This window comes from Rattus norvegicus, chromosome 1 (genome assembly GCF_036323735.1).
Source record: "Rattus norvegicus strain BN/NHsdMcwi chromosome 1, GRCr8, whole genome shotgun sequence".
Lineage (NCBI taxonomy): Eukaryota > Metazoa > Chordata > Mammalia > Rodentia > Muridae > Rattus > Rattus norvegicus.
In genome coordinates, this window is record NC_086019.1 from 167,508,911 (window position 1) to 167,525,352 (window position 16,442).

General features: G+C 35.8%; 2 protein-coding genes across 2 annotated transcripts; one reads left to right on the plus strand and one right to left on the minus strand.

The window, feature by feature from the left end:
* Positions 1-238: 238 nt before the first annotated feature.
* On the minus strand, positions 239-1,192 carry Or52ae8b (olfactory receptor family 52 subfamily AE member 8B). The gene has a single exon (NM_001000155.1). The coding sequence runs from the start codon at positions 1,190-1,192 to the stop codon at positions 239-241; it is 954 nt and encodes a 317-aa protein (NP_001000155.1).
* A 10,275-nt stretch (positions 1,193-11,467) lies between these two features.
* Or52a20 (olfactory receptor family 52 subfamily A member 20) lies at positions 11,468-12,418 on the plus strand. The gene has a single exon (NM_001000156.1). The coding sequence runs from the start codon at positions 11,468-11,470 to the stop codon at positions 12,416-12,418; it is 951 nt and encodes a 316-aa protein (NP_001000156.1).
* Positions 12,419-16,442: the final 4,024 nt, after the last annotated feature.

Below are 16,442 nucleotides of genomic sequence, written 5' to 3' on the forward strand. Positions count from 1 at the left end.
TAAATAAATTTGAGCTAAAATTGTAAAACCTGTTACATTATTTAAGTAAGTGATATACTTCTATAAGTATTTCGAATAAAATAAAATTGAGTAAATACACCAGTGCATTTTAGCATAAGATATGTCCTACAGAAATATTAGTTAAAACAATAAAGTTTTAAAAACAGAAGTTGCCTGTTGTTAATGTGCCCTGACTGCATAGAACAGAATCTGCTAATATTAGTTCTGTGGAAATGTTTTACTTTTCAGGGAACTTCTTGTGTGTAAAGAAAAGATCTATCACTCTATCACGAATCTGTTTGGTCTTGACACCATACACTACCGGATTAACTGCAGAAGGTACTAAAAGGTACACACTGGCAATACAGATGTGAACACTTGGAGGTACATTCCTGCCAATGCGGTGAGTTAGGAAGCTAAACAATGCAGGCGTATAGGAAGCAAGGATAGTGCAGACATGAGCAGCACAAGTACCCAGGGCTTTAGAGCATGCATTCTGGGAAGAGAGCCAAAACACTGACTGGAGGATTTTTACATAGGATGTCCCTATCATTCCTATATCCACTATAATAACCGAAAGAACCACAGAGATTCCATATGCTCTGTTAATGAGAGTGTTGCCACTTGCCAATTTCACCACAGCCATGTGCTCACAGTAGGCATGAGGGATGACATATTGTGTATAGTAAGGCAGCCTCTTAATGAGAACAGGACATGGCAAAACCATGAGCATACCTCTTATCAGGCCAACTAGACCTAGTTTAGTCACTATAGATGTTGTCAGGATTGATGCATAATGAAGAGGGACACAAATGGCCACAAAGCGATCAAATGCCATGGCTACTAGGATGGCTGATTCCATGATGCACAGAGTGTGGATAAAATACATTTGAGTTAGACAGGCATCAAAGTTGATCCAATGTGCATCAAACCAGAAGATGGCAAGCATCTTCAGAGCTGCAGAAGAGGCAAGACACATGTCATTCGATGCCAGCATGCAAAGGAAGAAATACATAGGCTGGTGGAGACTTGGCTCTAACTTGACAGTAGCAATGATTATGCTGTTCCCCAGCAGGGTCAGGACAAACAGGAGACAGACAGGGATGCCGATCCAGCAGTGAACATTTTCCAATCCAGGAATACCGACCAGGAAGAAAGATGCAATGTGTTGACACGTAGCATTTCCTGCCATTTTAAAACCCAATATGCTGTATGTTTAGTAGAAAATACCAAGGGTAATATTCTATAAATAGAAAATAACATTATAAATTCTTCCCTGGTCCAGGATAACTTGAAAATACTTTCACTGAAATTCTGACTCTACCAAACCTCTGAAAATACTAAGATAAATGTCTTTGGCTTTAAGAGTCAGCATTTCATTCTGAAAAGAAAATATATTTATTCATTACTTTTTCTAAGGTTGAAAGCTTACTTCAATTTTAGTCATTTTCCTTCTGCAGTAGTATATCTGTAATAAAATAGTGTATATTTCCATTGGCAATGGCCATTTTCTTCTCAAGATATGAAACAAAACAGAAATTGATATGAAAATACTCAAAATACACTTTATTTAGCAGATGCTAAAATATTTTGTCACTGTAAAATTATAATTTTATTTTTAATATAACTAAATACATAGACATTCCAATATGATCTTATAAGAACAAAGAACATAAATTTTAAACATAAATCCTCTATCAATATTTAAAAAATAAAAGCATGCATATTTCATATTGACAACAGGAAAATAATACATTTTTTCCCACTTCAAAATCTCAGATTCTTTAATGTATAAATAGAAAAAAAAATCTTGGAACAAAAGAGGTTGATGGAAAGGTGATTTCTAACACAAATGAGGAAAACCAAGTCAGGTTGGTCATTTCAAAGTTGATTTTTCCTGGAAGGTTGCAAAAGAGAGATAGCTTAATGGAATAATTGCTGTACACCTAAAATCAGTTACACACAACCTTACTTATATAAAGACTCTGGCACTTAAAACTGTCCTATTTGGGAACAATAGAAAGAATCAAGAAAACAAAGAACTGGTTCTTTGAGAAAAATCTAAAAGGCAGAGAGAGAATATTCAAATTAACAAAATTAGAAATGAAAATGGGAACATAACAAGAGACTGAGAAAATCCAAAGGATCATTAGGTCTTAAACCCATACTCTAAAAAATTGGAAAATCTCCATCAAATCTAAATGAAATGGAAGGCTCTTTGGATATATACCACTTACCAAAGTTAAAGGAAAATTGGATTGATACTTTAAATAGACCTATAACACCTAAGGAAATAGAAACAGTCCTTAAAATCTAACCAATAAAGGCCCAGAGACAGATGGATTTACAATAGAAGTCTACCAGACTTTCAAAGAGAAGCTAATACTAATGCACTTCAAATTACTCCATAATATACAAACAGAAGGAACATGTCCATTTCAATTTATGAGGCCACAGTCACCTTGATACCTAAACCACACAGAGATTCAAGAAAGAAAGATAAGAAGTCTGGCATCTTCTTCAGTCTCATAAGCATTTGAGACATTTTTCCACCCTGTTTCTAAATCACTTATCTTTCCACAGATGATGATTTACTCAAAGGTGTTTAAATATCCATTCATTTCAATTTCCTCAATGGACTTGATTTTTGTCCAAATTATTTCTACAATGATTTGTACAACTAGATATATTCCTGCACAAAATGGCCAATTTCCCTCATGCACATTGTTGAAAAAATACTCACAAGCAAATCCAAGGACACATTAAAAACATCATCCATCATCATCAAGCAGACTCTATCCCAAGGATACAGTGGTGGTTCAACATATGAAAATCTACCAATGTAATCCCCTATACATAGGAACTAAAAATGCCATTGAGAAAACTCAACATCCTTTCTAAGAAAAAAGTCTTGGAAAGGTCAGAGATACAAGGCACATAACCTAAGCACAGTAAAGGCATTAAATAGCAAATCAATAGCCAAAATCAATGAAATGGAGAGAAATTTAAAGCAATTCCACTACGATTGGGTACAAAACAAGGCTGTCCACTCTTTCCACATTCTTTTCAATATTATAGTTTTTCAAGGGAATTTTGCAATTTTCAAAGAAGATCAAGGGAATTCAAATTGGAAAAGAAAAAGTCAAAGTATTGATATTTACATATGATATAATAATATACATAAGTAACCCAAAAACTTCTACCATGGAACTGCTACAGCTGATAAACAAAGTGACTAGATACAAAATTAACTCAAGAAAGCCAGTAACCCATCTATGTACAAACAATAAATGGGCTAAGAAGGAAACTAAGTTAATAACACACTTCTCAATAGCCACAAATGATATCAAATAAAAAAATGAAAAACCTGTATGACAAGAACTTCAAATCTTTGAAAAAATAAATCATAAGATGAAAAATCTCCTATGCTCTTGAATCAATAGGATTAACACATAGAAAATGGTCATCACGTGAAAGCAATCTAAATATTAAACACAATTTCTATCAAAATTCCAACATAAATTTTTATAGACTTTGTAAGAAAAAGACTAAGTTTCGTTAGAAAAAAACAAAAGCAAATAAACAATCAAACAGAATATCTAAAACAAAACAAAAACAAAAACAAAAAACAAAAAACAATCATATACAATATAAGAATGGGCAGCATCCCCATCCCTGATTTAAAGCTATATTACAGAGCAATAGTAATAAAATACAAATTGCCATAAAAATAGATAGGCTGGTCCCTGGAATCAGCCTTCTTTGATGTGAAAACTGCAATGAGAACTCAGCCAGTTCTCAAGTGTTATGAGTTAATTTTTTCTGAGACAGAAATCAGGCATATAAAATGTAGAACACATGCTGAAAGGTTGTAAAACAATTAACCAAAGGCCATAAAGAAAAACATGATTTATTGTGGTAGCAAGGACAAAAGATAAAATATTGACTGGGTTTATCTATGCAAAACTTCGACGATAACTTAGTCACAAAAATAATAAATTTTAACTTTTAATGACTTGTAGAACTAATGACAGATAATGGAGTTCTAGCTATATAACTAATCTTAATGGAAACATGTAAATATTGTGTTGTAAACTTCTTATTCAACTTATGACTGACCTTTAGTGAGCCTTTGTCTTAAAAAAATGCTTGGCAATCCAACTAAAATCAGGGGACTAGAAAAGGTTGCCACTCTCTTCCTAAATATTCAATATAGACTCAAAGTCCTAGCCAGAGAAATCAGACAACAAACGTACGTCAAAGGGATACAAACTGGAAAGGAAGAAGTCAAAACATCACTATTTGCAGATGATATAATAGTATACTTTAGTGACCCCACAATTTCCACCAGAGTACTACCAAGCCTGATAAATAACTTCAGCAAAGTGGCTGGATATAAAATTATTCAAATAAATCAGTAGCCTTCCTCTACTCAAAGAATAAAGAAGTTGATAAAGAAATTAGGAAAAGGACACCCTTCACAATAGTCACAAATAATATAAAATACCTCCATGTGACTCTAACCAAGCAAGTGAAAAATTTGTGTGACAAGAACGTCAAGTCTCTGAAGAAAAAAATTGAAGAAGATCTCAGAAGATGGAAAGATCTTCCATGTTCATGGATTGGCAGGATTAATATAGTAAAAATGGCCATTTTGACAAAGCAATCTACAAATTCAGTAAAATCCCCATCAATATCCCAACACAATTCTTCATAGAATGGGAAAGTGTAATTTGCAGATTCATTTGTAAAACCAAAAAACCCAAGATAGCGAAAACTATTCTCAACAATAAAAGAATTTCTGGGGGAATCACCATCCCTGACATCAAGCTGTATTTCAGAGCAATAATGATAAAAACTGTACAGGGTTGGAACAAAGACAGTCAGGTAGATTGGTGGAATAGAATTGAAGATCCAGAAATGAACCCACACTCCTCTGGTCACTTGATTTTTGGCAAAGAAACTAAAATCATCTAATGGTAAAAAGATAGCATTTTCAACAAATGGTGCTGGTTCAACTAGAGGTCAGCATGTAGAAGAATGCAAATCAATCCACTCTTGTTGTCCTGTAAAAAGTTTAAGTCCAAGTGTATCAAGGACCTCCACAAAAACCAAATACATTAAAACTAATAGAAGAAAAAGTGGGGAAAGAGCATTGAACACGAGCACTGGGAAAAATTTCCTGAACAGAACACCAATGGTTTATGCTCTAAGATCAAGAATCAACAAATAGGACTTCATATAATTGGAAAGCTTCTGTAAGGCAAAGGACACTGTGATTATGACAAAATGGCAACCAACAGATTGGGAAAATATCTTTACCAATCCTACATTTGATAGAGGATTAATATCCAATATATATACAAGCAACTCAAGAAGTTAGACTCCAGAGAGTCAAAAAACTCTTTTGAAAATTGGGTACAGAGCTAAAAAAACAATTCTCAGCTGAGAAATATCAAATGGTTGAGAAGTACCTAAAGAAATGTTCAACATCCTTAGTCATCTGGAAAATGCAAATCAAAACAACCCTGAGATTCCACCTCAGACCAGTCAGAATGGCTAAGATCAAAACTCAGGTAACAACAGATGCTGGCAAGGATAAGGAGAAACAGAAATGCTCCTCCATTTTTGTTGGGATTGCAAGTTGGTACAACCATTCTGGAAATCAGTCTGGAGGTTCCTCAGAAAATTGAACATAGTACAACCTGAGGACCCAGCTATACTATTCCTAGGCATATACTCAAAAGATGCTTGAACATATAAAAAGAACATATGCTCAACTATGTTCATAGCAGCCTTATTTATAAGAGCCAGAAGCTGAAAAGAACCCAGATGTCCTTCAACAGAGGAATGGATACAGAAAGATAGCATTTTCAACAAATGGTGCTGGTTCAACTAGAGGTCAGCATGTAGAAGAATGCAAATCGATCCATTCTTATTGTCCTGTAAAAAGTTTAAGTCCAAGTGTATCAAGGACCTCCACAAAAACCAAATACACTCAAACTAATAGAAGAAAAAGTGGGGAAGAGCATTGAACACATGGGCACTGGGAAAAATTTCCTGAACAGAACACCAATGGCTTATGCTCTAAGTTCAAGAATCAACAAATGGGACTTCATATAATTGGTATGGACACACAATGGAGTACTACTCAGCTGTCAAAAAAATGACTTCTTGAAATCCATAGGCAAATGGATGAAACTAGAAAATATCATCCAGGGTGAGGTAACCCAATCACAAAACTTCAGATTACCCAAGGTACAATCTACAGACCACAGGACGCTTAAGAAGAAGGACGACCAAAGTACAGACACTTCAGTCTATCTTAAAAGGGAGAACAAAAATATTCATAGAAGACAAAGTTTGGAGTAGACACTGCAGAAATGGTCATTCAGAGCCTGCCCCACTTGAGGATCCAGCCCATATACATACAGCCACCAAACCCAGACAATATTGCTGATGCCAAGAAGTGCATGCTGACAGTAACCTGATAAAGCTGTCTCCTGAGACACTCTTCCAGAGTGTGACAAATACAGAGGCGAATGCTCTCAGCAAACCATTGAATTGAGAATGGCATCCCATTTGAAGAGTTAAAGAAAGGACTGAAGGAGCTGAAGGGGCTTGCAAGCCCACGAGGACAACAGTACCAACAAATTAGAGCTTACAGGGACTGAACCACTACCTAAAGAGTACACATGGACCATGGCTCCAGCTGCATGTATCTCAGAGGATGGCCTTGTTGGGTACCAATGGGAGGAGCCCTTGGTACTGTCAAGACTGGATCCCCACCCCCACCCCCGTGTAGGGTAATGGGAATGTCAGGGAAATGATATGGGGTGGGTTGGATTGTTAGGGAGGGGGAACACCCTCATAGAAGAAGAAGGAGGAGATGTGGGATAGGGAGTTTATGGATGGAAGACATGGAAAAGGTATGACATTTGAAATGTAAATAAAAACTTATCCAATAAAAAAATTAATAAAATTTAGTAAAATTGGATATTTAATAAAATATCCAGTAAAAAATGCTTGGAAAAAACCATACGATCTTATTTCCTAGAAAAGGTATGAAAAACTAGTATTATTACAATGATGACATCATTACATCAAAGCAGGGTGAGAAAGCAAGAATAGGAGGAGAAGGAGAGAGAATTTTTTTGAAGAGAAATTGTAAAAAGGAACCTGGAAATAAAGATAAAAATCGCTTTTCAAATTGTTCCTCTATTTTCTTCCTCCAACTTTCTCTTGCAAACTGGGAGTTGTATAAACTCCCAGCCCAGCCATGAAGTTCATGTGAAGATAAGAACAAAGGCTATTTTACTTAAATCCCTGCTGTTTTACCAAGAGGCGCTAAATGCCAGAGACTATGGTTTCTGGCCTCAGAAGATGTGAGGTGGGCCAGCTACCACTGCAAAGTAATGTGGAATCAAGCTAGGTAAATGTTATAATAATAAAAGCAAACATTATATCTCAAAGGAACAAGCTCTTTCCCCTTTGCTACCTTCCAGAGAGAGCCAGAATGCTGGTTCTGGCCTCTAGCAGGTCCCCTGACTTCAGGGGTAGGAGGTATCTCTGACTGCTACCTACATTTGTATCTCTTTCCCCTAACTGGGATGCCTTGTCTAGACTGAATGGCAGATATGCCTGATGCTAGGGAAAATCGATGTGACAAGGCAAGATGATATCCATGGGAAAGCTCCCCCTCTCCAAGGAGGAAGGTTAAGTAGAGCAGAGGGACAAGAATTAAGAGAAAAAGACTGGGAGGAAAGGAAGTAGATGGGATTGGAGTATTAAGTAAATAAATTAAAATGAAACAAATTAATAGAACAAAATAAAATAAAAGAGGGGGAGGGAGGGAGAGAGAGAGAAAGAGAGAGAGAGATAGAGAGAGAGAGAGAGAGAGCGCCACATACCTAAAGAGTAATGGTAAGAACTAAAGGGATTAGATGAGCTTTTAAAGATAAAAACACAAAGTTGAATGGGTATAGAATAATGGTGGTGTATCTATCTGGAGAGGATGGAGGAGGTAAATAAATAAGACCAAAATACACTATATCAGACCCTCAAAAAATTAATAAAAGTACTTTTAAAATTAAAGAACACTTTCTATTAGATGCTTTGACTCCTTAAGAAATACAATAGTTTATCAAAATGGAGGAAAGCCAGTCTTCAAACTTCTACAATTGCATTCATTCTTTAATTCTAGCACTGTTTCCCCTTTAAAACTAATGCTCAAACTCCATAGAGAATCTCAATCTAAGAATATCAGTCATTTCTTTTTTCAGTTGGTATCAGTAATTATGGTTAGCATGAAAAAAAAGTATTTAAAATGAATGGGAATGAAAAACACTCTGGAATCAGGCCTTCACAGTTGAGCACCTTTATACATTGTTACACTCCTGTCTTAGAGGGTTTAGGGTAGACTTTCATCCATAGTCATGTCAAGGCTGGATTATTTTGCACAACAGCATTTCCCTGAATTGTAGACCTTTTATATTCACCAATCTGCATCTTTAAAGCTAAGTTCCTTATGATATTCTGAGGCAGATTCAAAAGTTACAGTAATAAAAAGTTTCAAATTCAAGAACGTATTCTCATTTTATTAGCAAAACAAGACCTAAAGAATGGATAATGTCTATATTTTTCTCTGAATGTTTACAGTTGTCAAGATCACTTTGGTTATCAGAAATACAGAAAAATAGATACATGATAATTACCTGTTCATTAGGACTTGGCTTTTAAGAAAATTACAATGAGTTTAGAGATCCATATTCACAGTATTAGTTTTAAACAGGTGATAATAACTATTCATTTTGTGGAAATATTCCTTCAGAAATTAGAATGAGCTATTTATATTTTGAAAACCTTTTCTATGTATGACGTTAACTGCTATATTCCACAAACTTTTATGCTTCAGAACATCATAATAAACATAGCTTTAAATATGCATATTGAAGAATATAAGAGGATTGCAATTCAGGGAGATGCTGTTGTGAAAATTTTCACTTATTGATTATTTATGCAGTGTAAATGCCTGTATAACATGAGCCAGCACATTTGGAACAGTTAATTTGTTACACGTCAGTCAATATACATGACCACCAGAGATGTTTACTAGAAGTGATTGGGAGTGCGTTTTGCACAAGCAAAGGGACTTAACTCTGTCTCAGTGATATTTAGACAGCTGTTGTCAGTCATTCTCAGCTTTGCAAAGTGAAATTGAGAATTCCTGAATGTATAGGATTGTGGTATTAGAAATAGACCAGATTACTCCTGGTGTTGATGCATTAAATCTTACAAGTCCTCTTGAATACAAAAATTATTTTGCAGATTTTTTATGTTATCTGTAGAAAGTTTTGCCCAGTTTTGCTAAGACTGAAGTTTACTTTTGAAAACTGATAAGGACACTACAGGAGTCACCAAGGATTGAGGGAAGAGGACCTGTAAAAATCACTGTAGCACTTCATAAGTGTAAGATCAGTATAAGTACTAAGACAGGTCACTCATCCATCCCATGAGATTGCACCATACTCTTTGCTTGGATGCTAAAAATAAATCATGTTCTTTAGTTGCCTACAATGTCATTAATATGTGAATTCGTACAAAGAGGTTGGAAAATTAAACATGGTTGTGTTCCCATGTGAGCATCTGAACTTCCCAAAGAAACATTAAGGTAATGTGTGAAGACGCTGTGGGAATTGCACCAGCACATATGACGCGACTTCTAATTATAGTGCAGCTCACACTAGACAGTAGGTAAAGGAAGGAAAGATTTCCATAGCATTTTCCAGAGATGTGCAGAGTGTTAACAGGAAATGCTGATTTTTCTCAGTCTAGAAGATATTTCTCCTATCTTTTCTTGTAGGCATTATGGAAACAGGTATGTAAGTCACTTTTGGTCATTAGAAGAGCAGCAAGTGGTAGTAAAAACCCACAATGCTTACACAAAAGGAAACCAAGAACTTTAGCACTTTTGAGATTGGTTGTTTCCTTTTCCTAATCCTAGTCTCCAGTCCTCCCTGCATGTGCACAACGTATAAGGAAGTTGAGCTACATTAACATACATATACATACAAACACACACACACACACACACACACACACACATACACACACATTTCCAAAACTTAACCAACTGATGGAAAAATAAACTACAATTAACCTAGTATTTTTTAAAAGATTAGAATCATTAAATATTCCCTTAATGAGCAATTGTAGAAATACTCAACAATTTAACTTTTGATTAAAGAAAAAGAGAATTAATAGAGAAGATGATTGAGCTGTGGGCTAAATAATAAACAAATATGTTAGGAAAACTATAAGACAAATGCAAGAAAATATCAATAAATGTTTTATTTTGTATATGAAGAAAAATTAAAAAATAAAATCCCCAAACACTAAAAGTATGTAAGAATAATTGAAGTAATGACATATGTAATACTAATATTACCTTTATTAGTAGTTTTGTTTATTTAAGTTGTTGAATCTTAATTAACACATTCCCCACTTATATTTCCTCAATACAGTTATCATTTTAAGAAAAAAATTTTTATCCTACATTTTTTATGTAGAACTATACTAAAATTTAAACACAATTTATTTATCATATTGAAACAAATAAATAGGAGTGCAGTATAAAAATCACAATCATATTAATAGAAAACATATATCATTGAGAATATACATATATAATATGTTCATACATATTTATATATACATGAATATGCAGAAGAAGGTTAGGAAAAAGAAGACACTTAGAGAAGGGACAGAAGAAACAGGAGAATATTCATGTTATGAAATACTAAGGTATAGTAACTTATTCACTATTCATTAGTTACTCAGTGCTTATTGATACTATGGAAAGAGTGGTTGTACATTTCATGGCACTTTTTTCTCACACCTTTTGTAAATGGAGAAATGCATCTTGTCCAGGACATAAAAACAAATATTTACATATATATGTGTACATATGTATATAAAAAGAGTGTGTATGTGTATAGATATAGATATAGACATAGACATAGATATAGGTATAGACATAGACATAGACATAGAACATAGACATAGACATAGACATAGATATAGATATCCGGCAAACATTTCTCACTTTCAATTGAATATTTTTCATAAGTACACAGTAATATGTCTTTGTTATAGAATATATGTAAAATGGTTTTTATTTGGAAAGTTTTTCGTCTGCTGTGTATATTTATTGTTATGTCTGTGATGAGATAGACTGAGATAGACACGGAAAGAGAAGAAATAACACATTAACACAGAAAAGATATACAGGCATTCTCAGTTCTGCATAAAAGAGTTATCAGTAAGATTCTGTATCTGAAAAATGCCATATGAAATCCCATTCCGTCTCTGATTGTGTGAATTTAGGTGAGAGCAGAGCACAGAAGGAGCATCCCCAGCACCAGCTCCAGTCTAGTTGAGAAGCCATATGCCTGCAGGCTGAGGCAGCATGCCTCATCCCAACAGCACCATCTTCAGGCCTTCAGTGCTGACTCTGACTGGGATCCCAGGTTTGGAGTCTGTGCAGTTCTGGATTGGGATTCCCTTCTGTATCATGTACATCATTGCACTTTTGGGGAATTCTCTGCTTCTAGTTGTCATCAAAGTTGAGCGAAGCCTCCATGAGCCCATGTACCTCTTCCTAGCAATGCTTGGCGCAACAGACATTGCTCTCAGTACGTGCATCTTACCGAAAATGCTAGGGATATTCTGGTTTCACCTTCCAACCATATACTTTGATGCCTGCCTCTTACAGATGTGGCTGATACACACATTCCAATGTATTGAGTCCGGCATCTTGTTTGCCATGGCCATGGACCGCTATGTGGCCATCTGTGATCCTCTAAGACATGCATCCGTCTTTACCCAGAGACTCCTCACTCAGATAGCAGTTGGAGTCACACTCAGAGCAGCCCTGTTTGTAGCTCCATGTCTCATTCTCATCAAATGCAGGTTGAGACTCTACTGGACCACTGTTGTGTCGCACTCATACTGTGAGCACATGGCCATTGTGAAGCTGGCAGCAGAAGATATCCGTGTCAACAAGATCTATGGTCTGTTTGTGGCCTTCAGTATCCTTGGACTGGACATCATTTTCATCACACTCTCCTACATTAGAATATTTATAACTGTCTTCAGGCTCCCTCAAAAGGAAGCAAGATTCAAAGCCTTTAACACGTGCATTGCTCACATTTGTGTCTTCTTGGAGTTTTACCTTCTGGCCTTCTTCTCCTTCTTTACACATAGGTTTGGCTTTCACATCCCATCCTACATTCACATTCTCCTGTCCAACCTTTACCTACTTGTCCCGCCTTTGCTCAATGCTATTGTTTATGGTGTGAAGACCAAACAAATTCGTGACCAAGTGTCCAAAATTTTGTATTGTAATTATTCTTCTTGATTTTTCATTTCTTTACTTTTGTTTCAAATAGCTAATCTCACTCAACACCCTTTGATTTTGCTTGTGGGTTCTCTCTCTCTCTCTCTCTCTCTCTCTCTCTCTCTCTCTCTCTCTCTTTCTCTGTGTGTGTGTATAAGCGCGCATGTGCGCATGTGCATATGCACGTGTGCATGAGAGAGAGAGACAGACAGAGACAGAGAGAGGATGTGTATGCTTTTGTTTGCAATTGCATGTGAAAGCCAGAGGTCAAGATTTATTTTACTTTTTAACTTAGGTTTTGTTTTTCTTTGTTTATTTGAGTGTGGTTTCTTATGGCCTGGTGCTCACAATTAGATTGTTGTGGCAAGTAAGTCTTCATTCACCTTTCCAGCCCTCAAGCTAAAACATGTGCCATTACACTAAGTTTTTCACATAGATTCTAAAGGGTTGAATTCATATTTGTGCAACAAGCACTTAACCAACTGAGCTATGGCAACCTAAACCTCCTGATAAATGTTTAATCCGGCTCCCTTGGAACAGGGACTAAGTTTTAGTTTAAATTTCCTCTCACACATGATAAAACTTTTACTGCTTCTTAATTAATTCGCTATCTGTTATAGATGTAATTAATACAATTCTAATTAGATTTGATCATAATTTGCTATAAAAGACTCCTGTTTCTGTACAAATTAAAGTTTTAATAATGAAAGCTTTTCAAAAGGTAACTCTACAAGCTAAACACTTGAAATCCTAGGTAAAAGAATGAAGGGAAACTGACACCATTACATATGAACTTCATGTAAATGCACATAAATCATTTTATAATTGGAGGTAGTCATTTGTTTTATAATATTTAATCACATTCAGCACCACTGTACGGATGATTAAATATAAGTCATTATTTGTATCCTTGTGAATTGAGGACTAATTAGGCAATGAAAATTTAAGTATCAGTTAACATTTAATTGTAGTTTCTTCTTTTCAACATCATATCTGGTATAGCTTATGTCAGACACACATATAACAAATTATAAAATAAAATTAAACATTACGCTGATAGTTCACAGATAAAATAAGAGGTCCTCAAAAATCAGATAGGTTTTATTTTTGTGTTTATAATTTCTTCGTTGTTTTACATTTCTATAGATCTAATATCTGGAATAACTACCACACTTGCATAATGAGTAGGAAGCGTGTGTGTTTGTTAGATCACTTTTTTCCTTAGAGTAAGATTTGTTGGAAAGAGTTTTGCACTGGATAGAACAATGGATTTTGGATATGCTCTAAATACCTGGCTTAAATGAAAAAGACATCGGCAGACAGAGTCAAAGATGATGAGCTATCTAATTAGACAGGCAAATAGTAGCAAATTTGGGCACATGTGGTATTTAATATGTAGACTAGAGAAGGCCTCATTCTGTACTTTGTTTCCTTGTCATGATGTGTTTATGTTATGCTTTTGGTATTCCCTTGCCATGTTCATATTCAAAGTATTTGATACTAATTATGTGATTCCAGATGACTCCATACAAAATGCATGCATTTCATCTGTTATTTTATTTTAATTTTTATAAAATTATTTATTTTATGTATGTGAGAGTTTTGCATGCATGTATGTTTGTGGAACTTATTAATACCTGGTGCCACATAGAGGTCAGTTTAAGACAGTTTTGAGTCATCAGTAGGTGCTAGAACTTGAAACTCAGTCCTCCAGAAGAGCAGTAAAGTACTTTTAACCTCTTCAGTCCTGAGAACTATTGTTCTTATGTGCAGTCATGATAATCTGACCTCCCTAATTTATTGTTTGTTTCAGAATTACTGTGAAACTTCCTTTAAACCCAATAAAATCCAGTGGCTTCAGTGGGGCTGAAGAGCTGTTTTCTCCTTGGGCGTCACTTGAACGTGTTGTTCTCTTAAGGAAGCGTTTTCAGATGCTCATCTTCCACGCACTCTCACTTGGTATGTCCTCCGCCAGGAACTCCTCGCCCTCGTGTGATACTGGTGAAATGGTGTTATTCTCCAAGACTAGATGTTTAGTTTCTTTAAATTATCTTTTTTTAAGTTACTTTATTTGTGTGCATGGTTAGCGTGCATTCATGTCTGTGCACCAAATACACGCCTGGTGCCACAGAAGTCAGAGGCAGGAGTCAGAGTCCCTGGAACCAGAATTATGGACTGTTGATAGCCACAATACCTGTGCTAGGATATGAACAAAAGTCCTCTGCAGGAGCGGCCAGTGCTCTTCACAAAGAGAGCATATCTCCGGTCACATATATTTTTATTTATGTTGTCATTTCTCCTAGGATGTTTCTTTTGGGGCTCTGTTTTTTTCTTCTTCAAGATCTATTGTCATCCATACTGGGGTCAACCTATGTTATATCAAAATTAGGGGCAATTTTTTAATCCGAAGAAATCCAAGTACATAAACTATTGTAATTTACTGCCACCCACTTTTTATTTCATGAGTATCACTTAATAAATAATGCATTGGATTAACTCTTTCATGCTTGTTTTAGTTGTTCCCTACATAGCCATCACTGAGAAAAGAAATTTAAAGCAGGGCATCTTTTAGGGGATGTGCATAGATTAAAATCTACCTGTGTTGCTGATAAATAGAATATTGAAGAAAATAGAATGTTCGCATATCTGCTTGACAGTTGTAAAATGAGTAAAGGAAATCAGGTAGCAATTTATCACTACCTTAGGGTCTTAGATCCTGTGGAAATCCAGGACTAATGTCTAAATGAGGGACCTATTAACATATCCAAAGGCATGCTGGCTGACTGCAAGCTTCTCCCAGCATCTCCCAGCAATGCAAGTATCTGTCCAAGCATCCTGGATGTCTCAGCACTTCTCTTCCCAGCACCCTCCCTCAGACTTCTCCAGCTGCTGAGCTTCACTCCCTTCCCCCAGCTGCCCTTCCCAATAAATTCCAGGTATTCCAAATCATCTTCATCTTCATAATAGAAGTCAAGAAGTCAAATAGGACAAAACCTGGAGCTGGGGATCAGCATCCCAAAGGAGCAATGGATACTCAAGGTTTTGAGAATTAATTAACATCTAGGAAAACAAATCCAGTTATGTTATATGTATGGTGGGCATTTTACTGCGTGATGAATGGCTGTGGAATTGTGGGCTCCCAGGCTTATGATCCTTTATGTCCAAGGATACTTTTTCAGCTTCAGAAATAAGATACCCCTTCCACCTCTGCCATATAGTCAACATCACTGGGAAGAAGAAACCTGAACTCTGAATCCTCTTCTCAAAGTCCACTCCAGTGACTTTGAATGTACTATATAGGCTACTTTCAATTTTAGATGTAAAGTGTTCATATTATGTACACTTTAATGTCTTTATTATTCTTCTCTAATTAGGAACTGTCTCTAGGGTGGGGTAAGATCTGCTAAATCTGTGTAATTCCAGTCCTCAGTGTCCCATGCATTAGCTTTGTTGACTTACACTGTCAACACTACAGCACAAGGTTCTAAATAACTCTACTGCCTTCAACTGGTACAGATTTTCAAGGCATGTCACAGGGCTCATGGGCTACCATAAAAACTGCACCAAGTTCTTCATTTGAATTTTGAGCATATCCCAACAGACTGTACTTGGTTATATTTACCTCCTAAATCAGTACTTCCTAATATTTTGTATTTTTAATCTTTTTCTCTCAAGTACCTTCTGTCTACCTTCACATAGGTATCTATAAGTTTACTAAGCAAACATTAGTTTAATAAATCATGAAAAATTTTATTTTAACACAGTTTTCTAGATTCACACAAGTTTACCAATTACTAGAGACTAAGGCTCTTTACCTGATCTTGATTTAATTTTGGTAAGTGGTATTTGTCTAGAAATAACATCAATTTCATTTAGATTTTTCTATTTTGTTAAGTGCAAGCTTTTGAAGTAAGACCAAATAATTCCTTAAATTTCCTCAGTTTTGAGCCGCGGGACCACAGGTAAGACCAACTTTTCTGCTCCAAGCGACCTGCCTGGTGGACTCAGGACACACAGAGGCAGAATTCCTCTGGGACAGGACACT